This window comes from Alligator mississippiensis, chromosome 2, assembly GCF_030867095.1.
Source record: "Alligator mississippiensis isolate rAllMis1 chromosome 2, rAllMis1, whole genome shotgun sequence".
In the NCBI taxonomy this organism is placed as follows: domain Eukaryota; kingdom Metazoa; phylum Chordata; order Crocodylia; family Alligatoridae; genus Alligator; species Alligator mississippiensis.
This window is the reverse complement of record NC_081825.1, coordinates 61,299,029-61,324,368: the sequence shown is the minus strand read 5'-3', so window position 1 is coordinate 61,324,368 and position 25,340 is coordinate 61,299,029. Positions and strand designations below refer to the sequence as shown.

At 41.5% G+C, this 25,340-nt stretch overlaps 2 protein-coding genes across 5 annotated transcripts in view; one reads left to right on the top strand and one right to left on the bottom strand.

The window, feature by feature from the left end:
* PAICS (phosphoribosylaminoimidazole carboxylase and phosphoribosylaminoimidazolesuccinocarboxamide synthase) overlaps positions 1 to 6,913 on the bottom strand; it is a 71,624-nt gene extending 64,711 nt beyond the window's left edge. For 2 of the 4 annotated variants that reach the window (XM_019481270.2, XM_019481272.2), the window contains exons 1-2: positions 6,511 to 6,913; positions 1,097 to 1,183 (exon numbers count right to left, since the gene is read on the bottom strand). In XM_019481270.2, the coding sequence (XP_019336815.1) occupies positions 1,097 to 1,183; positions 6,511 to 6,898 (475 nt within the window). In that variant the 5' untranslated portion in view covers positions 6,899 to 6,913. The remainder of the gene's footprint in view (positions 1 to 1,096; positions 1,184 to 6,510) is intronic. The other 2 variants (XM_019481273.2, XM_019481274.2) reach the window with 1 other exon arrangement.
* Positions 1 to 25,340, top strand: part of PPAT (phosphoribosyl pyrophosphate amidotransferase) — an 82,804-nt gene that overhangs the window by 46,185 nt on the left and 11,279 nt on the right. The window contains exons 2-6 of the mRNA XM_006262371.4: positions 15,106 to 15,172; positions 16,675 to 16,881; positions 18,616 to 18,728; positions 18,844 to 18,989; positions 23,513 to 23,585. Of these exons, the coding sequence (XP_006262433.1) occupies positions 15,106 to 15,172; positions 16,675 to 16,881; positions 18,616 to 18,728; positions 18,844 to 18,989; positions 23,513 to 23,585 (606 nt within the window). The remainder of the gene's footprint in view (positions 1 to 15,105; positions 15,173 to 16,674; positions 16,882 to 18,615; positions 18,729 to 18,843; positions 18,990 to 23,512; positions 23,586 to 25,340) is intronic.

The following is a 25,340-nucleotide window of genomic DNA, read 5'->3' as shown; positions in this document are numbered from 1 at the left end:
ACCAGCTGCTTAGCTCCTCAGATCTATATCAGTTGTATTGAGGTCTCTCTCACTCTTAAACCAGCTCAGGTGATATCAAACCATCTTAGGTTCCTCCCCAGCTCCCTGGGTAGCAAGTTCTGTGTCACATTTCTTAGATTCAACAGTGAATCTCAGCACAAAGGTCTCCGTTGTACAACTAATATCATAATAAACTTTGTTTTCCTGGACTGCTGCCTTCCCATCCTTTGAGCAAACCTTCTGTTTAACCTGTCATCAGTTGGCATGTTGCCTACTTAATGAGTGCAGACATGCACCACATTCAAGGTGAAAGCTTCTGGTAGTTTGGGGAAGGAGTTTGTTTGCTATTTCAAATCTGTCAGCTGGTGACTAACTGGCAGGACCAACGGGGTTGTGAGGACTTTTGCTGGGGAAGCAGATGTCTTATGGTTGCTCATCTCTGCTGAGCACGAATTTCCTTGGCCAAGGCAACATTTCAGCTCAGCCATTCCCAAATAAGTTGTTATTGCATGGTTGGTGGGCCACCAGATTGGTAGCCATACCACTGCTTCAGGAGCAGGTATAACTGCTGTGTAGGCTACTGCAGACTCAAACTATTCAGCTGGGAGTCGGCATTCTTGGATACAGGATTCTTTTGTGTCATGTCCCTGCAGATTTCCCCTCAGCTGATTTGCTCACAGATTTGCCATTTTATGCATAAATCAGATGACTTGCAGATAAACCACAAAGGGCATGTCTCTCACACTATCATGTGACAGATCCTCCATTAGTAAGTAATAAATTAAGATAAATGTAGTTAATATGATTTAGCTGTAGCATGGGATGGTTTCTGAAGGTGAAAACTAATCATGCAATCAGCAAATTGGTCATGCAGTGGTCATCTGCCATGTATTGTGGTAGACAACCAGTTATTCATTAGGCTACTGAATGTTAAAACCAGAGGGATGAAAGCGCAGTCTTGTTTTTGTTGTAAACTTGTATTAATCAAAAACTTATTGAGGCTAATGAAAACTTATTGCAACAAGACATACCAGAATTACTCTACTCTGTAAGTATGGTGGGTTTTTTTTTTGCTTCCCACACCATCATACTCTACCTAGTTCAATTGGTCTGACATGCGAAATAAAAAGTAATGGATCCGATGAGACATCCTCATCCTCTTCTAATGCAACTGACATTTCACCTGGGGGGGAAGAGTTTTCATGTGAAAAATTGGTATGGAATAAATCATTTTTGAAGATATTAAATGTCCATACACAGTCAGCAGTTCACAAGAAGTAATTGGATGGGAAAGAAGCAGTAGCGGGTAAAACAACTGTCTTAAATGTAGTCTCTTTGACACCAATTTTAAAGGTGTTTTTAATCCTTGTAGAAAACTAATTTATTCCATGCTCGATTTTTTTTACGTGCTTTTTTTTTTTCTTTCAGTTTTTTTAGGGGGCACCCATTTCTCTGACTAAATGCTACTAAATAAAAATGGAAGCAAAAATCCAAATAAACATGGACTTTGTTTCCATTCAGATTACCAGGCAAAAAAAAATCTACATTTATTTTAAGAATAGGTTTTGAGAAGAGAACAAGGATGATCAGGGGCATGGAGAGGTTCCTGCACGCACACACACAGAGAAAATGGTACAGGACTTTTCAGCTTAGAGAAAACAGCTGAGGGTGGGGTATGATCAATTTATAAAATCAAGAATTGGTGCAGAGAAAGTAAATAGCCATTTACCATCCCTTGCAATACTGAAGGGGACATACAAGGAATGGTTTTATGTTTTGGGGACTTTTTCCCAATGCAGGTTGAATTCTATCCTGTGGTATGTTGTTCCTCCATAAGTGGGCATGCTTAAGTAAAGTTTTGAATACGTGGAGCCTGAAAACTAATTTTGACTTGCCAAGAGGCAAGATGGATTTGTGTGGCTGTCACTGCTGAAATAAACCTTAACTTTGCACATATAATCACACAGCTTTACTATGTGCTAACAAATATGTGTATGCGTGTGTTTCCATCTCTATTTCATATCTGAATAAAAATAGATTTTTTTGTGTGTGTCTTGTCTGTTTTATATGTTGTTAAGGCCTAAACAAAAAAATGGTGACCATATGACAGGATTTGCACACACAAAGAAATGCATACCAACATGGATTATTTCACCTTGGACTCCCCAGATGCTCTTGATTTGTGATATTCAGAAATTAAAAACTTGATAATTAATCTGTCCTTCCTTTGCTTTCGATTATGAAAATAAATCACCAAAGAACGTGAAAAGGCTATTACATTGTAAGCAGCAAAGAGTTTTATGGCCACTGCTTTGTATCACATTGTCACCTTGTGGGATTTGTTTCTGTGGCTGGTGATTGAGGTATTGTTTTGGCTGGAATTTTATAAAAAGAGTTGTTTTTATTAAATCCTTTTTAGAAATGTACGTCAAGACAGTGACATAAGCATACTTCATTAACATTTTTGAAACAGTGGCATCTGTGTGGGCTGGTTTAGAAATAGTATCCTGAATCTCTGCAGGGGACTGGACTTAAATGACCATGGTAGTCCCTTCTCAGTGAGTGCATCTACACGTTCATTAATGTGTCTTGGGTACTGTGCATTTAGTTTAGTACTTGCTTAATAAAGTACTAACTAAATGTGCAGTAGCTAGAGTTACTGCGCAGTAGTGCTGGAACACAGTTTTTTTTGTGATGCTTATTGCGCGTTAGCTTAATAGCATGGTGCAGTAGGCTGTTAGCACGATTTTTAACGGCCATGCTACTGTGCATTGTTTAGGCTAATGTGCAGTAAGCACCTCGTGTAGGTGCGCCCAGGATGCATAAAAGATCACGTGGGGCTGGGAGAAGGAAGGCCAAAGATGCATCCAGAAATGTGGACCCTTGCACCATTGTCTGTCTGAGTTATGGGAGAAAGTGTGGTCTTCCTTTTGAAGAATTTGGAAACAGTCATTAGAGACACATGGTGTGTTCTGGTCCAGTTACTCCTACATTTTAGCTACATATTTCAAATATTAGTTTCTTCAATTGCATCCAGCAGAAGAAAACAGATTGTACAGGTAATTAAAAAGTTCTTGTACTAAATGCAAGGAATTATGCCGCACAATACTTTTGAATTCTTTTATGGAAGATTTTGCTAATTCTCTGTAGGTTCATTTATATTTGCTACTACTCCATATTCTGTTTAACAATTGAATCCTTGAAGTTAGATTCCATCTTTTTATAGTAACAAGTATCATGAATGTTCAGGGAAAGGAGAGTAGAATAAGGGAAAAACTCCTTGCACAGAAACCTACTCATGAGTTTTCTGTTGTGCCTCATTCTGCATTCAGTATGCTAAGCCACTTCGTTCATTCTTAATAAAGGAAATTTTAAGTTTCATGAACTGTAAAACAGAGCCATTATTAAAAACCTAAATGTACTTCTCTTCAAAAAGATAGACACTGAATCGGAACAGAAGTTTGATGCATGGGTTTAACCTTACATTGATCTGATTTGAATTTACCTTGAATCAGGTCTATCTTAGACTGCTTGTGCCATTTTTAGACTGGTCATTGTGTGCAGAACTGATGTACGGCTCTGGGTTTAGATATATTTCTGACCACTTAGACTGGTCTAAGTGTAATGTCTGTACGCAGCCTGTATTGCTATATCCATGAGTTAATGAACCAAGGACTATATCAAACAGTTATTTTTTTGTTCTCTCACCTCTGCAAGTCACACAGCTAGGCCATAATTATTTCCATCTCCTTGAGTTCTGCCTGTGAGGGAATCTTCCACACACAGCTTCTGCCCTTCAGTGGAGAAGAGAGGCTTGGGTGCCTTTTCAGCACCACTGCACCCTTCCTTCCTTGAATCCCATGGAGTGCTCACTGTGGTCTGGAGGGGTAAACCCCAGAACAGGTGGGGCTACCTGGGGTTAGGGCACACACGTGTACTTCATTTCCTCTCCAGCTGAGGGTGCTCAAATTAATAACCCTAGCAAATATGAACTATTTTACATTTCTTCTTGACTTCTGCTGCTATAGAGCTTCCTCCTCCCACTCCCCACCAATCGTGGAGGTATTACTTTCAGGTCTGACAAAAAAAAATCCTACTAAACAAGCTGGAGCGCAGAACATCTCTGACAAGAAATTTAGAAGTTATCCAGAGGTGAGGATTTCTTAGGGGTCAATAAAAGATGTCACTCAAGAAATCCTTGCCTCTTGAATCATTTTGGACCACCACAGCTGCAACATTAATCTTGCACTACCATAAGCTATCAAGAACATACATCTTAAACAACAGTATATTCAAATACAGATCTTTAAAAATTCAATTAAAATGCCAGATAACCTCTTCAGTGGATATTTTATTCAGTGACTTTCATGGGACCAAGATTGGATAGTATAGTATAGTATTGTTTGACTTCCTGAATTTGTGTATTTTCATGCAAAAGGTTACTACTCTTGTTGCCAATCTGTTTATCCCTTGTTATATATGAATTATTTTGCATAGTTGTAGGTTACATATATGTTACATGTGTACATGTAAAAGTATAATTAATGTATCACATTTTGAAATAAGCTTGTGTATATATTGAGGGTCTATGCCCCAAAACGCAAGGAGCCTTACCAGGAGCGCAGTTTTTAATTTGGCATCCTACGTTGAGTTTTGCACACAAGATTGGTACATTGGCCCTTTATGATGCACTCTCACAAATGTGTAATGTGAATAGGATATGAAATGTGAAACAGTTAAATCATTTAAGAGCAATTTCTATTAGCTTTGCTACAATTTACAAAGCAAAGTTAGGTTCAAATGAACCATTTGGGCAAGGCCATTCAAAACACAGGACACTAGGTTTCCAGGAGCATACCCTTAGCTTATGTAAATCATCATAACTCCATGAAAGTCAGTGGCTCCATTAGTTTGTTACTGCTGAGATTCTGACCCTTGAACTTTTGTACATTATTGTGGGGTGGGGGACGGGGGGATAAGTCAGTGTGTGTGTGTGTGTGTGTGTGTGTGTGTGTGTGTGTGTGTTAACTACTAATTTTATTTTTAATTAAATATTTTCAAATAGGTGAGACATTATTAAAAAATTAATTTGTGGGTTGGGTTTTTTTCCTTAAAGCATGGAAAACCATGCTTTCCCACTTTAAGAGCTGTAAAATAGGATCTTAACAGGGAAATTGTCAAAGGCATGGAAGTGACTTAGGCATGCATGTCCGCTTCTTACTATTGAAAATTTTCCTCCTAGTTAGTTGCTCTTTTTTAATGTTTAATATATATATATTAAACTTTGACAAGGTTTGTATGAGGTTTTTAGCTCTGGTTACATTTAAAAAAAATAATTATATAAAATTATTTAAAGAAAAAATGTAACCAGAGCTAAAAACCTCATACAAACCTTGTCACAGTTTAGGAATATAGTGAAGCCCAACTTGAATCACCAGATTTGTGTTTGTCTCATGATTTTTAGATTACAACAGATACCCAAAAGAGACCTTGTTTGTACCAGGTGGGAAGTGATTGAAAACTTAGGATAGCAGTCTGAGGTTTTGGCACCATCAAATCTCAGGCCTCAGTTTCTAACCTCAACCATATTATAATTCTAATCCGGATCTAAGTGCTGTCTCTACAGCCCATTTAATTTTTTGTCGTCTTCTGCTCCCCCCTATAATAGAATGAATTCCGGTTTAACATTAGTGAAAGTCACACACACAATGAGGGGGCTCAACAGAACCTGATGTGCAACTGGTTTGATAAAACTACAATTTCTTCATGTTTATAAAAATGTCTCTCTCTGTCTTGCTCTGGGATGTCTTGTTTAAAATAATATAACTTTTTTTCCTAGAAGAAACACGAATAACTTATTTAAATATTTAAGCTTCCTTGTATGCTCAAGTATTTGTTGCACAAATAGCTCCCAAAACTGTATTGTCTATGTTTACATTTAGTCCTATTAATACAAATTAATCAGATTTAAGTTAAGGGGAAAAATCTTTAAAATCAGAATAAAAATTATTTTGGATTTTTTTTTGTAGTTTTCAGACCTACTGATAATTTGCTTTTTGTCTTTTAAAAACAAAAAAGCTGTAATTTTATAATTGTGCATGGTGAAATGCTTGATACAGAATAGTCCAGTTTTTCTGAACTGGAGCTCTGAAAAACCTGGGGTAAAGCATTAAACATATAAATAAAATAGCTTTTTAAAATGAATATTAGAACAGAGTTGCACAGATAAGAACCTCGGTAGGACTGACCTCTTTGTGAGCTTTTAGCACCAGCAGTTAGAGCATAACCTTGGTGTCATTTTGGTTCTCTCCAGACTTCAACACTGCTGGTGCTAACCCTCCTCCCCCCCCCGCCCCCCCCCAATGCAAAGAGCTTATCAAGTCAGTTGCTATTAGAACTGTGCTAGTGGTGCTATATAATGTGGACTTTAATGCTAGCAAACTCAGTATTTGGGGTTTGTTTTGTTTTTTAAAGCAAAGGCAAGCAGCAGAACAGTGATTTAGTTTTTACCTTCAGTTTTCTCTGTAGTAGTGCTTATTGTCAGCTGAGTCTCAGTCGCAGAGCACCTGCCGTTTTCTTCCTCTGCTAATTGTGTGACAGGTTCATATTGCAATATGGCATCCAGATCATGAAAAAACTTCATGGTTTTCATAGCATCTCCAGAGTTGTGGGCATATTTAACTGTTCTGTATTCATACTTCAGATTTTTGTACTTTGCCCGGCACTGCTTCCAGTCTCTGTAAACCCCGAAGTCCTGTAGTCTTTTAGCAATGTAGATGAATATTCCTTTATTCCTTAGTGTTCGATGAAGTTGCTTTCTTATGCTTTTTTCTGACCAGACGCTTAACAAGGCTTTAACCTCCTCTTCAGTCCAATGCTTTCCTGCTCCACTCTCCATGTTGAAAGTGACCTGGAAATGATTCACTATTTCTAGCCAAGATTTTGTTTCCTAGGAAACCAGACGGCTGGTTGTCAGTAAGCTCCACAGAGATGAAAGGATCTAGTTTTACTGGCTGAAGCTGCCTGAGGGGAGTAACTTGAGAAACTGCCAAATAAGCAGGCTCTGTATTAGAAGCAGACAAATAAAGCAGCTCAGGCACAAATGATCAGTGTGTGTCTTAGTAGCTGCATTAGGGAAAGGCTGCTTTCTGCAGGATAAAAACTGAACAGAATCTCTGGTATCTAAATATATCTGCTTTTAACCCGTGTTATGAAAAACATTTCTAATACTTTGCTATTTTGTATTTGAATTTTCACTGACTAGCATTCTCGCAAGCATACTGGCCTCTGGCTTCTATTCTATTCCATCCAGGAAGAGCATAGACCAACTGCAGAGGCTTCCTCAGCCTGACGAAGGATGTTTGTACCGGAAAGCTTGCAAAGAAGAATTTTTCCAACTATTTTACTTGGGCAAATAAAAGATATTGGTTTTACCCAAAGAACCTTGTCTTGCTGTTTTGTAGTTACTGTAAAGAGAAAGCTCATTGCGAAATCTTTGTTCCCTTATTTCTTAATGTTTCTTTCATTTTTGTTGCATGACAGAAGTCTTAGTCATTTGGGCATTCTTGTTGTTGTTTGTTTGCAACCATTTTTATATTTTGTGAGCTGAAAGGTGTTAGTAGGAGTCCCCCATCAGTCCCAAATTGAAAGGTGTATTTGAAATCGTGTTAACGTGCAAGTTAATCATGACAAATGATGCAGTCTGTGTGCATTTTTGTTTAAAAAACCCCCCAAAATATTTTGGGATTTATGCTACTGAAATTTTTTTTGTTTTGTTTTCACAGAGCACATAACCTGTTTCATGTTTTCTTATTTCATATTAAAACTGGCTGCGTGCGTGGGCGGGCGGGCGCATGTGCGTGTCCATTCCATGAGAACAGTTTCTAAAAGATGATGTACCAGTTCTGTCCTTTATCCCCCCAGCATTTTCACTCAATGCAGGAGAATACTAGGAATGAAAGAAGAGTAAAGACTCTCAGACAGATTCAGAATCCATCAATCTGTGCCCCCTTCTCCCCATCCCACATGGTCAATTGTGATTCTGGGTGGTGCTTGGCTAGGCTAGTTCATCCGCATAGCCATGGTTGTATCTATCTATCTCTTCCCCCAGCCATTTCTTACATCCCTGTGAAGCATAACTCTGGTGTATAGAGGTAGAGAGCCCCTGTTAGAGTCTGCACAGCCTACTATACAGGTTTCACTGCTGACCAGATGTTCTGAATCTGTGGGGGAGAAGGTGGGACTAGAGGAAGCCAGGAATGGAGGTAGGTGGTGATACTGGGTTCAGAGATTGTCCCAAAATTGCAAAGAAAATCAGTGCATTATACCAAGGATAACTTGACCACTTATCTTTTGATTTTTTTTCCCCTTGCTATCTACAGGGACACATCAACTTTGAAAGGGCCTTTATGAAACAGAGCCAAACATTTGTTGAATGTACCACATTGGTTTCTCAGTTTCCATGTATAATTCTTGTGTTTTATAGAAACACATTTTCCTAAACAAAGTAAACAGGGTTGAGGGGGGAACAGAGACACTTCTTCGTTCACTATGTTTTATAATAATCATTATATTAGCAAAAATGGTAAAAATTTTAGACATAAATTTGTTTTTAGTCAAGCACCCCTTAATACTTCCTTAACCCACAGCTGGTGTTAGTGAATAGTGAGTGAACTTTTAATTCTTATCTCCATCAGGGATTATCTCCTGTTTAACTAGTTAGGGGTCAGTCATATTGAATATCCTGCTGTTTCATATGCAGGTATAACTCAAGGGCAATTCAACCAGTGACACCTATGAAGATGTACCACTTTAATGTGATATGCCTGTTTTATAGTTCAAGAAATAAATAAGTAATTATATTCCTCTTGGTCAGCATTTAAGTTGGGGTGGGCAAAATATGGCCTGTATGTCAGATCCGGCCCGCCAAAGGATTCTGTTTAATAACCCATGGAAGGTCCCCTAGTCCCACCTAGCCCAGGTGTAGGAGGCAGCCTAGGCAGTGGCAAGTGCAGCTGGTCCCACTGCCCCTGGGCATATGGCAGGGCAGGAGCAGCAGGGTGGGAGCAGCGCAGTTGGCAGTTCTTGGAAGGCACAGAGCTGCCACTGCCTGCATCTCTGCCATTGTTCCCACTGCTCAGGCATCCTGGCCAGTCTGCCTTGCACCTACCACTGGGGGCACTGGGCAGAGTGGGCAGGCAGAGCACTTAGCCAGATGGATGGGATGGGGCTGCGAGTGGGCAGGGAGTGTGTCTGGGAGTGGGACAGGTGGGCAGGGTCAGGGCTGGGATCATGGGGTGTTGACAGTGCAAGGTTGAGATCTGATGCAGAGCCATGATCCACTCCCCACATGTTCCTGCGGCAGGCATCAATTTTGTTGGCAGGGACATGCAGGGAGAGGATCACAGCCCTGCCCTTGGCCCTATCCTGCATTGTCACCATGCTGCAATCCTACAACCCCATCTCCTGTGCCTGGCATTCTGCCCACAGGTGTCCAGGCTGGTCTCCATGGAGACCTTACCAGCATGCTCTGTCCAGCACCTCTGGTGGTAGGTGCAGGGTAAATGGGACCAGACAGGATCAATTGCCCCCACACCCTTCACACACCACCTCTCCCATGCCATACCCAGCCAGGTCAGCACCCCTTCCCCCTGGCCTGCAACAGCTCACTGAAACTCCTGAAGAGGCTGTTACCAGATTTGCCCATCACTTTGGGGTGTGCTCATTTATTAGGGATACGTTTCTAAGGTCTTTGTAATTCTATCAATGTGCTGCTTGTGTACTTGTGTTTCTATACGGAGCTGTACATCTCCCTTCTGCAAGTCCTCACCCCCCCAGGGAGCTATCTTGCAGAACTCAGTTTCAATGGGGCTGGGTTCCTCCAGTCACCAAATCAATCAGACACGCACAGATTAACATGACATGTCTGACCTGGCCAGGTTGATCAGCATGGACAGGTTGACACCCTCATATGCCAGGAATCAGTTCATCAGAGCAACAGTGGCCTGCAGTCAGACACAAGCACACAGGTAAACAGAATCCTTCTGAATCCGGCTGGGTGTCCAGCTGACACCCTCATGGGCCAGCATTCAGTTCATTAGGGCACGTCTGAGCCAAACTGGGTCAATCAGCCTGTACAAGCTGATCCCCTTATGTGTTTCAAACTCAGCACGTCCCAGTCTTTAGCATCTTGATGAGTAGACCCCACAGTATTTTTGGGCTTCACAGGGATCTTTAGCTTAGGTAAAAGAAGCATTGCTGCAGAGCAAGTGGGGAAGGAGAAGTAGAGAAGGAAAAATATACCCAGTTACTACCAGTTTGACTATAAAAGTTATTTATTGCTAAGTATATGAAATATATAATAGTACTAGTAGTAATAGACATGCAAAGGAAAACAAACACAACCAATTACAATACTACCCTGGTTTCACTAAGTATTTAGGGAAACTTAGCTCAGGCTTACCTAATACAATTCAGGTTCAGAAATCTATGCCTAGAGAGAAAAAAAGAAAAGAGAGAGTGAGAGCTGGGATCTCACCAGTCCAAGGGACTCAGGTTCCAATGCTGACAGGTAAAGTTCTTAGCACAATCCTTGAAGGGAGACGATCTGTTTCTTCCAGCTTCTTGGGAACAACAGCAGATGGTGTCAGAGAGACTTCTCCTCTTGAAGCACAACTTTGCTGCTTTTTTTACAGATTTTTATACCCTAGGTTCAGCTTCTTCAAAGCATTCTTAATAGTGTAAATAATTGTCTTTTCTGTTGACAAGGGGTTATCTGGTTTGGAACATCTCAAGAAACTGATTAACAACCAGGAAAAACATAAGTTTTTAAGGAGTAACCAGACACTTAGGAGCCAGCTTGAAATTCCTATGGATAGCAGACATACTGGATGGGATACCTCATTGTTTCTTCAGAAACCATAGATAGCTTGCAGCGTCAGGGTTTTGGATTTTTACCTGTTGTGAACAAACCTCAGCTTACCATGACTCTTCATAACTTTTGTGAGGACTTCCACCAGTCATCCCGGGAAAAGTATGACAACACTTGTGGTCAGGGCTCCAATGGGCTGGACACTGTGATGAACCCATAACCATTGTTCAAATCTTGCCCATATCCCCTCTGACTCAGTCTCTTTGCCTCGGCATTCCCTAACCCGGCAACCAAGTTTTGGTCAATCAAGTTTAAGTAGGACTCCCACAGTGGGACCGAATGTACGGCCCAAGATGCCTATTAAACTTTTACTTCTGCTTAGAGGTGTGTGTGTGTGTGTGTGTGAGGGGGGAGTCCTTTGTAAATCCAGATTAGAATTGGTCTGATAAATGCTGAGCTGGGTGTGTGTAAATGTGGGTTGATTAGCATTTGGAGCACAGATTCCCCATCATGCAGTGCTCCCCTGCTTCTCTGATCCCAGAATTCACTGAGGTCTTTGCTTCAGGTGTTCTGTTCTCCATCTTCCATGTAAATGAATTGTCTTCTGGTTCCATCTTGCATGCAAATGAGACCTAGGGCAGTTGTTTCACTCTTGTCACCCTTATCTGGAGGGCTTTAGGTGAGTCTCCCACTGCATCTTCATTGTCTTCCATAATCAGTTCTTGTTCAGGTGGGGGCAGAAATCTTTGAGAGTCAGACAGGCTGCATCCTGTGTCAGGGTTCCCCAAGATCACGGAGCTGAGAGGTAACAAGGCCCTGATTTAGCTGCATCATTTAATATGCATCAAATTGTTAGGTTTTTTTAAATTGTGGTTTGTTTGTTTTTAAAGTTTTAGTCCAACTGAAGACTGCCTTAAGAATGTACCCCAGTTCAAGTCTGTTACAGAAACTGTACAGATTTGTAGCTGGTGATCATGGTCCTAGTGTGCAATGCTCAAGTAGACCATAGGCAAAGAAGGAGTGGCTTATGCTGGGACTAAAAGCTGAGTTTTTAAAAAATAAAATAAAACATGGCTTTCACCTGCTTTGTAAAACATGGGGAACACTGTCTGCTGCTGGCACATTGTGTTGTTTAGCTTCTTATAACCAGCTTATCTGGCACCTGTGTTGTTCAGCTTACTATAACAGGGAAGACTGAGGCAGGGATGACTGTCTGGAAAAATGAGAAAGAGCCCAGAAAAGCTTGCATCATTTGATATTGTGACTCTTTAGTATTAATATTCTGTCTTCTAAGACCAATTTGATGTAAAAATAAACTTATCCTCTTTCATGACATTATAAGCTTAATATTCCAGTTTGGGCACAGAAGCTAAGGTATCTGATATTGCGTTTGGGTGCTCAAAATTACACTTTGATATAAGGATCCAGAGCCTTTCAGTAGGTTCTAAACAGTAACTTGGTTGCTTAAGTGCAAAAGCCTCCACCTAACACAGGAGGTCAAGTGTCCCACCAGGGGTAATGCTTTGCTCGACTTGGTGTTGGCCACAGGGAATAACCTGGTGGGGGGCCTGTGGATTCAAGGCACCTTAGTGGACAGCGATCACCAAATGATTAAATTCACTGTCCAGCGAAGGTCGGGCATTATACCCAGCAGGGCACGGGTGCTAAACTTTAAAAAAGCTGACTTTAATAGATTCAGAGGATTGGTTAGCAGGGTGCTAGGAGCTAAGAACTTAGATGCATTGAGGGTCCAGGGTGGGTGGACATTCCTCAAGGAAACCATTCTTTGGGCTCAGGGTGAGTCAATCCCATGGCAGAGGAAAGGGGGCAAGGGAGCCAGGAAGCCCCTTTGGCTAACCAGGGGCATCCAGGATGCCTTAAGGACAAAAAAAAGAGGTGTACAGGAAGTGGAAGCAGAGGGTAGCTAGCAACAAGGAGTATACTTCTTTGGCCTCCACCTGCAGGAAGTCAGTCAAGAAGGCCAAGGCAACTCTAGAACTCAGGCTTGCATTGGGGATTAAGGACAATAAAAAGTCCTTCTTTAGGTACATTGGGAGCAAAAAGAGGTGTGGGGTAGCATAGGACCCATACAGGACGGATGGGGGGGCTTAGTGACAGATGGCAGGGACAAGGCAGAGCTCTTCAATGAGTCTTTTGCCTCTGTCTTCTTAAATGGGAATCTAGACGAACCCTCAACATACATCATGGACACCAAAAAAGGGAACATCAGCCGACCAACGGTCAGTGCTGACACGGTAAAAAGACACTTGGAGTGACTGGACATATTCAAATCACCAGGACCAGAGGGACTCCACCCATGGGTAATGAAGGAATTAGCAGGGGTCATAGCTGATCCACTGGCAAGGATATATGAGTGCTCATGGCACTTGGGTCAGGTTCCGGAGGATTGGAAAAGGGCTAATGTCATCCCAATCTTTAAGAAGGGGAGGAAGGAGGACCCGGGGAACTATAGAGACCCATCAGCCTTACCTCTATCCCTGGGAAAATCCTAGAAAAAGTTATCAAGGAACACATCTGTGGGAGCCTGCTAGCTAATGTGATGCAGAGGGGTAACCAACATGGGTTTTTAGCAGGCAGGTCCTGCCTGACTAACCTAGTTACCTTTTACGACAAGGCCACCAATTGTTTAGATGCAGGAGTCGAAGTGGATGTTATCTGGACTTCAAGAAGGCCTTTGACAAGGTATCCCATACCGTCCTTATAAATAAACTGAGATTTGCCTTGGATGATTACACAGTAGACTGGGTAGCAAATTGGCTCAAGGGTCACACTCAGAGGGTGGTAGTGGACGGGTCGGTATCAACCTGGAAAGATGTGGGCAGTGGAGTTCCTCAGGGTTTAGTTCTGGGGTCTGTGCTGTTCAACATCTTCATCAGTGATCTGGATGACAGGGTGGGAAACAAATTTGTGGATGACACAAAATTATGGGGTGCAGCTAACCAGATCCAGGCTGACCTAGACAGGCTGGGGAAGTGGGCAGAGAGCAACAGGATGCAATTCAATAAGGACGAGTGCAAGGTGCTGCATCTAGGGAGGAAGAACTGCCATCATATCTACAGGCTTGGGGGTGATCTCAGCTCCACTGAGGCAGAAAAAGATCTTGGAGTCACTGTTGACTCCAGGATGAACATGAGTAGCCAGTGTGATGAAGCATTTGGCAGAGCCAATCACACCTTGTCATGCATCCGTAGGTGCTTCACAAACAGGCCCAGGGAAGTGATTCTCCCCCTCTATGTGGCACTGATCAGACCGCAGCTGGAGTACTGTGTCCAGTTCTGGACTCTGTAGTTCAAGTGGGATGCAGACAATTTGGAGAGGGTCCAAAAAAGAGCCACTCGCCTGATTAGAGGCTTGCAGAGAAGGCCCTACAAGGAAAGGCTAAGGGACCTTAACCTCTTCAGCCTCTCCAAGAGAAGGCTGAGAGGGGACCTTGTGGCAGCATACAAATTCATAAGGGGAGAGCAACGTGAAGTAGGCGATGATCTGTTCACCAGGGCACTCCCTGGAATGACAAGGAACAATGGCCATAAGCTACTGGAGAGAAGGTTCAGGCTGGACGTTAGGAAAAAGTTGTTCACGGTCAGGGTTGCCAGAATCTGGAATGGGCTCCCAAGGAAGGTGGTACTCACCTCATCCTTGGGGGTCTTCCAGAAGAGACTGCACAGGCACCTGGCTGGGATCACATGACCCCAGGGTTGGTGTTTCTTTTCTTGCCTGCCAGGGGCAGGGGGTCAGATTAGATGGCCCACTGAGGTCCCTTCTGACTCTAGGAATCTATGAAAAGCGACCATCTCAACTTGAATTCCTAGTTTAAAGTAACTGGCCTACACTCTGCTTAAGAGAAAAATCTGAGTAGGTTGAAAACATTTGTTTTGTTTGAGCTGTAGAAGCCTATTGACACAGTTGTGGAATTGCATTCCAGGTTAAGCAGTTGCTAGTATTTTATGCCCACTTTCAAGTTAGTGAAGAAGGTCAGCACTGAGGACCTGATCCAGTGTTAGCTAATGAAAAGATTCCTATCAAGGTCAGTGAACTTTGGGTTGAACCTTATGCAATATTTGGGGATTCCTTTATGCAATACAAGAGTTTTGATATATTTATAAAAAATACAATTAATTAATTTGTATTGAAGTGTCTTGTCTTGTTCTTTTATCCGTTGCAAATTATATTCCATGAGCTGTCCGACATTCTGTTTGGTTGTGTATTGTCTGCAGGGGCCAGGAGAGTGCCGGAATCGTGACAAGTGATGGAGAATCAGCCCAGGCATTCAAAGTGCATAAGGTAAAATACAAAGATTCCTTGCTCATTATTGTCTTGGCAGTTTTAAGAAAGACTAACTCTAATCTTCAGTGTAGCAAGGAGGGCTGGAAAAGTCAGCAAAATAAACTAACCAAAAAAGAATTCCAAATCTCTAGAAGAGGTGCATATGGGAAGTCTTTACTTGTTTATTTAAATTTAGAAAGATTTTTTTTTCCACAGTCATAACACCTGATTCTGCAGCTTTTTAATGTTATTCTGTACAACAACAATGAAATTATCATAATCCTGACCTGATAACTTCCAAGACTTCATCTTAACATTCTACTTAAAAAGAAGAAAAACAGGGTGGGGGGAGCAGCTGAAACATAAGCTTAGGAGCTTTTGGCACTGGAGCCATCTTGCTGCTAATATGTTAGCCCCAGAGAGCTGAAAGGATTAGGCACTGGCAGTTCTGGATAATGATGCACCAAACCAGCAGGGTACTGGTGAACTGGAGGAAAAAGAATTAAAAGAAAAAAGAGCTACAGATTAAAGTGTGGAAACATATGCCCAACAAGCATCATGGTATAGAGAAATGAAGAGATTTGCCAAAGGTCAGGAAAGGAGTCTGCATAAAAGTTGAGAACAGAAGTTTGATTTCCACTCTTATGCCTCAAATACTCAAATATTCTTGGTCTTAACATTCCTCCCTCATAATGCACAACAGGAGTGCTACCCTGGCTTTTTAATATGCTAGGATTTCCTGGAGACTAGTGAGAGAAATTCTGATTCATTTCTCTTATTGAAAGAAGACAACTTGGATATCTTGAAGACTTTTGTGCTGAAAAAAACAACATTCTCTGAAAAGATTGCCAAGTTGAGCAGTGGCACGAATTAAACACTGAAGTTTTCTAAATGCAAATCTAAACCCAGCAAAAAAAAATACAATATGTTGCTGTTGATATCAAGTATTATTTCATTTCTCTTAGCAGCTTTTCTCAATTCCTGTTCTTACCTATTTATTTGTTCTTCAGAAAACATGTAATGCTTTTCATACTGCTATTTAAGTACATCCAAATAGTATGTTCCATGTGAGAATTTGTACAAATAATAATTCAGAATGTGCTATATGAAAGGTTTTTGACTTTTACAGTATTTTCTTTCTAAAGTGTGTTAGACATTGTATTAAAGAATAAAGTTACCCGAGTTGAGCTTTCTCAAAAAAAACTGAGACTGACTATCCTGTATTTGCAGTATCCTACTATTTTTCTCCTGCTACTGCTTTATTCAATGGATGTTTTCTTAATGGATAACTGAGTATACGTTTATCTTAAAATATAACCCCCTACATCATATTATTTAAGCACAGTATTAACAGGTTGTGACCTACTGCCACCATGACCACTTTTCTTGCCAGCCTTTTCACCTCTCTTAGGCCTGTCTGTTTTCCTTAGTTTGTACATTTATATAGCCTTGGCACAGTGGATAGCACTGCTGGAAAAAAAACAACAACAAATGTGTCCTGTTTTCTTATGCTCCTTAAGGGAATGGGTCTTATTAATCATGTGTTCAGTGAAGACAGTCTGAAGAAGTTGTATGTTTCAAACCTTGGAATTGGCCACACAAGATACTCTACTTCGGGGATCTCGGAATTGCAGAACTGTCAGCCTTTCGTTGTAGAAACGCTTCATGGGAAGATTGCTGTGGCACACAACGGTGAATTAACAAATGCTGTAAGACTTAGGAGAAAGGTAGGATTCAGTCTGGGGTGTTTCAGTATAATTTGTTAATGAGTAGTAAGCAGAAGTGGGGAAGCACATATATTGCACTGGACACAAAGCTATTTAAGATTAATGAAAAGTGAAGAGAATGGTGAGGAACTCTGTAGCCAAAGTGGTGAATTAGAGAGCATGCTGAGAAATAAAACTTTTAATTTGTAACCGCCATAGGCAATGATAAACTGCCTTTCTTCTAGCTTCATAGTAATGTTAATGTTGATCCAATAGGAAAACTAATCCAGGCATAATTGTGAATAGCTCAGCTGGAATTTCTGTCCATTGCATGGTGGCTAGTAGAGAAAAAAAAAAAGATGATGCTTAGAATTATTTTAAAACATCATATATAATACATTGAAAATTCTTATCTGGAGCATTACCTTTAATTTTTATCACTGACAATTTTGTGGTAGAAGTTGAAAACAGTCATATATGTTGATATGAACACACAAGGAGACCATGAAAAATGAATTTGCAGGAGTTTAAAGAAGGAAGGGGACGCCTTGAAGACAAAAAGAAAAACAGATGCTGCTTTTTTTTTAACTGTTTCATAATACAAAAGTAGAAGGACACATGAGTACGCAATGTTATAAACTTACAGCGTTTTGCAATTGTTACTTCATGCATCATGTATCAACCTATGAACTTCACAACTACCACAGGAAAAGGCAAAGGCAAGGGCAAAAAAGGGAATGGATTCAAATGGTGGGTTGATGGTAGCTGCAGGTATTCTTATAGCAAAATAAAAATGTCCAGTCTTATTCAATTTGCAAAAAAATATGCCAAGTTAGGCAAGGACCCTGTTGTATAAAGGACTGAGCAGGGGGTAAATGTTGGTTAGATGCATTGCAGGATTGTAGAGTTTTATTTCCCTTCCTTATCCTTTAGTCACTTTGTCTTTCACTCTTTCCTGGAGTTTTCTCTCTCTATTATTTGTCCCCTGGTTCCTTCTTGGTGTCTGCTTCTCCTCCATAGGATAGGAGTAGTGTGAAACTGGCAAAATCCCCAGACTGCAGCTATTAGGCTTGCTTGATCCTTTGGTCACATATCAACAACACAGAGCAACAAGACAAAGATTAAGATATGCAGAACCAAGAGCAATGATATGTCTGCACCAGTGATGCTCAACCTACGGCCCTCAGGCTAGATGTGGGGCCTCAGACCGTTGAAGCCCATGTGAATGGCCTATCTTAATACCAATTCCCTGTCTGAGCTCACCATCATGTTAGCTTGGCTCCTGCTAGAGCTCCACATAAACAGTGAGCTGTCTGAACTCACTATTGTCAGCTCTGGAGCCCAGGAGGTGAACATCATCACCACTTATCCCCTTTTCCCCTGCTGCTCAGCCAGAGCTCATGCTGACAACTGGTGAGCTCAGGAGAGCTCACTGCACATGCAAAGTTCCTGCAATGTTTTTCTGTGCCACCTCAGCCCAGTCCTAATTTTAAGGTTTGGACTGCTTGTTTAAAAAAGTTTGAGTACCAGTGGTCTATGCCAGTCCTTTATGCCGGTAAAAGCCTGTTGACTCTTGAGGCAAAAGTCTACAACTTGTACTTAAGGTTCCTTTTGATGTGATTGGCTGTAATTAGGAGATGTCCTCTGTTAAAGTACCTTTTTGATAGACCCAATTCTTGCTAAATGATAATAGTTCAGTGGTGGTGTTTTTTAATAGATTGTTAATACTTTATTTTGTCTTGTCTTTTAAAAAAGCTGATGCGACATGGTGTGGGGCTGTCAACAAGTTCTGACAGTGAATTAATCACCCAGCTGCTGGCATTTACCCCTCCCCTAGAGAATGATGATACAGCTGATTGGGTAGCAAGGTGAGAGGTTTGTGCTTCAGGAACAGCCATATTGTTTAAATATAACACAGATCAGCACAAGTAACTGAACACAGCAATCTCTAATGTTGTGGCATTTCCTTGCATCTCATTTCAGAATTAAAAATTTAATGAATGAAACCCCTACTTCATATTCATTGCTACTTATGCATAAAGATATAATCTATGCAGTACGTGATCCTTATGGGAATCGTCCACTTTGCATCGGCCGTCTCGTTCCAGTAGGTGACATGAATGGAAAAGGTAAGTCCTATGTAAAGCTTATGTGTTTTACTTACGGTAATATATCAATAATTACAACTGCACATAAATTGTGCACAAGTGTCACTTTATTAGGATTTTAAAGAAAGCATTTAACTCTAGGAAGTTTGAAGGCAGTTATTGCAATATGAGTTAATCTACAAATTACAAAAAACCCACTCTAACGAGAGTTTTTTTTAAACTCTGTGGAAACAAATTTTAAGGAAGGCTTGGTACACTTTTTTTCTTTTTGTGACGCACAAACTGGCTCCTTCATGGTGGCAGAGATGTGGGGAGAAGGTACCAAATTCTCTATACCTAGCAGAGGAAAGTGAGATGGGCCATACACTGGGTGGTGGGTTTTTTTTAATCTCTTTGGCTATAGAATTGCTTAAAGTCATTGGATTATTAGTATTAATTTCTTTTCTTGAAGGAAAAAACATTTAGAAATTCTTACATGAGGAGCTGATAAAACTATTTGTCCAGATACTGTGGCTCCAATGACATTAAGGATATGAAATTGGGAATCAGGAGAGAGATTGTTTTCCTGAACAATTGTGTATCTTGAAAATCAAAATAGTCCATGAACTGAGAGAAAATCTGGCCATTCCTGGAAAATTATTTAAAAGGATAGTTATGAACACTTATTCCATCTCAGGAACGCTTTTGATACAGATGCTTCTCCAGGAGCCCTGCAAACCTACAGGTGTGGCAAGACAAAGAAAAGAAAAAGAAAAGTAGAGATGAAAGCAACCTCAGGAAGTTATCTACTCTAGCCCTGTGCTTAAGGCAGAATCATCCCTGTCTCAGCCCTCCCTGCTCTTAAATTTCTGTGGAGATTCGACAACTTCTCTAGGTAGTCTTTTCCAGTGTTTGACTACCCTCAAAGTGGTCCTCCCTAACATCCAACCTAGACTTTTCTTGCTGCAATTTAAGGCCTTTACTCCCTGTCCTACCGCCTTTGGCCACAGAGAATAGTCTACGCCATCTTTGTAACTACTCTTCTGGTATTTGAAAACTGTTATTAAATCCCTTCCCTCAGTCTTTTCTTCTCCAGGCTAAATAATCCCAGTTCTTTCAGCCTTTCCTTGTACATCCCAACTGTAATAATTTCCAACTCTAATCATTTCCATTGCTCACTACTGGACTCCTTTCTAATTTGTCCCATCTTTCTTTAAGTGCAGTGCTAAAAAGTGGTTGCAGTAGTCTTTATCAGTGCTGAATAGAGCAGAGGAATTCCTTTCCGTGGTTTGCAAGCAACACTCCTGTTAATACAGCCAAATATGTGATTGGCTTTTGCAACAGGAGCCCACTGCTGGCTCACATTCAGCTTATGATCCAGTATAATACCCCTCATCCCCTCCAAGTCTCTCTTTGTTTTTTAACAGTAGTGCAGCTTATCCAGTAATTTCCCAGTCTGCATTTGTGCATATGCTTTATTCCATCCAAAGTGTAGAACTTAACACTTTTTCCTTACTGAATTTCATTCAGTTAATTTGGGGCTATTTCTCTGGTTTATCAATGTCGTTCTGAATTTTAATCCTACCCTCCAGAGTGTCAGTAACTCCACCCAGCTTGGCGTGACCTGAAAATTTGCTAAGCATGGACTCAATCCTAGGGGAGACCCCTAGGAAACTCCCTCAGTACTTTATTTCAACTAGTTTTCAGGCCATTAATGACTACTTGTTGAGTATGATGATCCAACCGGTTATGTATCCACTGTACAGTACTTTCATTTAGACTGTGTTTCTTTTGCTTACTAGTAAGAATGTCATGGGAAATTATGTCAAAAGCCCTGCTAAAATCAAAGTGTACCCCCATCCAGTGCTCTACATCCATAGAGCATGTTGGGTTTATTAGAAACCATTGAGTTTGATCAGGCATGATTTACTTTTGTTCCTGATCACCTTGTTCTCCTCCAGGAGCTTAGAATAGATTCCTTGATGACCTGTTTTATGATTTTTTTCCTAGTATTGAGGTCAGACTGACTGATTCAGCAACCAGAGGAAGATCAGGGAATGTGTGTGTCCCTTATTAAGTGGGGGAGGCAACCTAGTGACAGATGATTCAGAAAAGGCTGAAGTAATCGATCCCTTTTTCACCTCAGTCTTCACGAGCAAGGTTAGCTCCCAGACTACTGCACCTGGTAGCACAGTTTGGGGAGGAGGTGAGCAGCCAACGGTGGCAAAAGAACGGTTAGGGACACATTAGAAAAGCTGGACATATAGAAGACCTTGGGGCTAGACATGATGTACCTGGGGGTGCTGAGTGTTGGCTGATGTGATCGCAGAGCTGCTGGCCATTATCTTTCAAAACTCATGGTGATAGTGAGAGGTCCCAGATAATTGAAAAGGGCAAATATAATGACCATCTTTAAAAAAGGGAAGAAGGAGGATCAGGGGAACTACAGACCAGTCAGCCTCACCTTAGTCCCTGGAAAAATCACAGAACAGGTCCTCAAGGAATCCATTTCTAAGCACTTGAAGGAGAAGGTGATTAGGAACAGTCAGCATGGGGCAAGTCATGCCTGACCAACCAGACTGCCTTCTATGATGTCCACTGTTCTTCCTACATCCACAGAGCCAGTCATGATATACCTTGACTTTAGCAAGGCTTTTGATATGGTTGCAAGCAAGCTAAGGAAGTATGGGTTGGATGAATAGACTGTAAAGTGGAGAGAAAATTGGCTGGATCATCAGGCTCAAAGGGTTGTAATCAAAGGCTCCGTCTAATTGGCAGCCAATATCAAGCAGAGTACCCCGTGACCTGGAAGAGGGGATGGAGTGCACCCTCAACAAGTTTGCAGGTGACATTTAGCTGGGGGGAGTAGTAGCTACACTAGAAGACAGGGCTAGGATTCAGAGAGACCTAGACAAATTGGAGGATTAGACCAAAAGAAATCTCATGAGGCTCAACAAGGATAAGTGCAAAGTCCTGCACTTAGGATGGAACAATATCATGCACCAGTACAGGCTGGGGACTGACTGGCTAAGCAGCAGCTCTACAGAAAAGAATGTAGGTGTTACAGTTGGTAGGAAGCTGAATATGAGCCAGTAGTGTGCCCTTGTTGCCAAGAAGGCTAAGAGCATGATGGCCTGCATTAGTAGGAGCATTGCCAGCAGATCAAAGGAAGTAATTCTCCTCTATTCAGCACTGATGAGGCCACATCTGGAGTAACGTGTCCAGTTTTGGGCCTCCCACTACAGGAAGGATGTAGACAAACTGGAGAGAGTCCAGTGTAGGGCAACAACAATGGTTAGGGGGCTGGAGCACATGACTTCTGGGGCCACATGAGGCTGAGGGAATTGGGTTTATTTAGTCTGAAAAAGAAAAGACAGAGAGAGAATTTAATAGCAGCCTTCAACTACCTGAGGGGTGGTTCAAAGGGGATGGAGCTAAACTGTTTTCAGTGGTGGCAGGTGACAGAACAAGGAGCAATGGCCTCAAGTTGCAGCAAGAGAAGTTTAGGTTAGATATTAGGAAATACTTTCTCACCAGGAGGGTAGTAAGGCACTGGAACAGGTTACCGAGATAGGTGGTGGAATCTCCCTCCTTGGAGATTTTGAAGATCCGGCTAGACAAAGCTCTGGCTGGGATAATCTAGTTGGGGATGGTCCTGACCTGAGCAGGGGGTTGGACTACATGATCTCCTGAGGTCACTTCTAACCCTAATTTTCTATGATTTTATATGCAATTCCCTGGATCCTCCTCTTTTCTTTTCTTGAAGATGGGCACTATATTTGCCCCTTTTCAATCACCTGGAACCTCACCTGACCTCCATGAGTTCTCAAAGATGGTTGAGGTAATTAAAAGAACCATTAGCTATCATTTCCGAACAATCCAGGAAGCATCCTATCTGGTCCTTGATATGTGGAATCTTGACATTAACTGAAAGAATAGTGTGAATTCTTCTTCTTTACAAATAAACTGACCTGACATGAAGGATTATATATTTGTTTTATGAAATATCTTCACTTAGAATGTTTTTCAAAATGTTTTGTGATTTATAAGCCAGTAACAAAAACATACTGGAATTATCCTCTGTCACGTGATTGATCTACTTGACCATTCCCTTTCATATTCTTGTGTCCTAAGAGTTGTAATGCCCACTACTCAGAAGGAACCCATTCATAGATTGCAGTGGATCAGTCACTCTGTACATACAGAAATAACACATTTGTAGCCTAAATAAAATGAGGTATACAGACCAAAACCAATGAGCTGGAACTGAAGACATGGGTTGGGGGAGGAGGGGATTGTAATAAATTGTCTTACTCATGAACAGTGAATCTGTGGCTTCTAGCCTGTCTGAGAAAATATATAAAATATTTGATGTTTTCAGGTAATATAGTACTACAGTTTTCAAATTCCAAGCTTTTTTGTTAGGAATCATGACTCTTTGCCTTGCTAAATACAATATTACAAATATAACCACCCAGTACTTCAGCAAATCTATAAAACACTTAATGGTGATAGTTCCAAGAATTGGGGAAATAATGTAACCGCAACTGTAAATTTTATTACAGGGAAGGATAACAGGGAAACAGAAGGATGGGTGGTCTCCTCCGAATCCTGTAGCTTTTTATCTATTGGTGCAGAGTAAGTTCCTTTACATTCAATACTATCTATTACAGGGGTGGGCAAAATACAGTCCAGGTCTCGTCCACAGGCATCCACCCACCAATTGATTTGGATTTGGCCCATGGCATGCTGGGTGGGCCAAGCCCTGCCAATGTCTGTTGGCCTTGGCCAGCACACAGCCTCCCAGCAGGACTGCTCACACTGCTGCTGCAGTCACTCAGGTACTGCTCAGCACGCCCCCCCCCCCCCCCCCCACCTCCAGCAGGCCCTCCTTCTCCTCTTGGACCTCCTGTACTGCCCCAGGTGGAAGGGAAGCTGCAGTGAGGTGGCTCCTGCCCCACTGTGCGAAGCTGCGGCTCCATCTTCTACCTTCCACCCACTCTGCTTCCCACAAGTGGCTGCTCATCATGCCAGGTGGATGGAGTCCTGTGTGCAGGGGCAGGAGCCACCCCATGCTCCTCCCATGCAGCTCCTTCCATGCTCAGAGTGGTGCAGCATTGGCAAGAGAAGGAGGAGCTGCTGGAGGTGGAGGGAACTGAGCGGTGCCCAGGCAGCTGCAGTCCTGCCAGAAAGCTGTACACAGTAGCCAGGGCTGGTGGGCATGGGTGGGAACAGATGGGGCTCGTCCACATGTGGAGTGCTGCACAATGGTTAAGGGGGTGGCAGAACACACCTTCACCGCCAAACCATGTGGGTGAGCTCTGCTGCATGCATCACCTGCTTCCTCCCTCCTTCCCCCCCTCCCCTGGCCAGCTCCCCAGACCTAGTGCACAAGCAGCCCCCCCCAACCCACACACACACGCACAGCCCTGTCCCCCCCCCCCCACACACGCTATACAAGAATAAGACTTTATTTTGAGCTATTTTGCAATCATCTCTATATACACTACTCACAAAAAATATATTAGGACACAAATTGTTTTTTTAATGAAATTAAAATGGTATAGATGTTTGATTTTTTTTTTATTTTTTTTTTAAGCATATGATTTGTTTTTTTTATCTATAACTTGTTAAAATATCTTCTGAAAGATTTTGTGCAGGCAGCCCTTGACAGCTCACCAAAACTCATTAAGTGGCCCTCCAGCCAAAATAATTGTCCACCCTAGGTCTATTACCTCTTTAAATAGATTACTTTTTGAAAGATTACTTCTGTCAGCTGATGAATTTAAATTAAATAAAGTAATGGCAACTGCAGGGAAGACTTTATGGGTTTGTTTTTTGTCTGCAAAGTTAAGTGTAGATAAGTGGAGCTGACAAATCTAAAGTTAACGTGGCTTGAGAGAGGGTGGCCACCATGCAAAATAACACTTGAGCTGCATAGAAAGCTTCCATTGGCAACTGATGAATTATCTTGACTTGAACTGTAGTCAAGATTCCTTTGATTGGCCATCCAGCTTAAGTTAAAAGCATGACCACACTAGAGTTGAGTCTTTTTAGTGTGTGGACTGATCCCAAGAGAGAGGCAGCACTTGAATTATAATTGCATTAACAGTGCAGTGGAGATAAGCTCTTCAGAGATCAAAAAGAAATAGGAGAAATTTTCTCTGTGCAAACCCCTCAATTTCAATGAAAACAGAATACTACAGTGAAATTAACATTATTGAATTTATAGTGAGGAATGCATAGTGTGCTACTCAGATACTCAGACATTTAACAAGTCTGCTACCAAGTATTAGTAAAATTGTATCCCCTTTAAGTAAAGAACATGACAGAATTGCAATAAGACCATAACCACAAAATAAAAATAAAGACAAAGCAAAAACAGCAAACAAT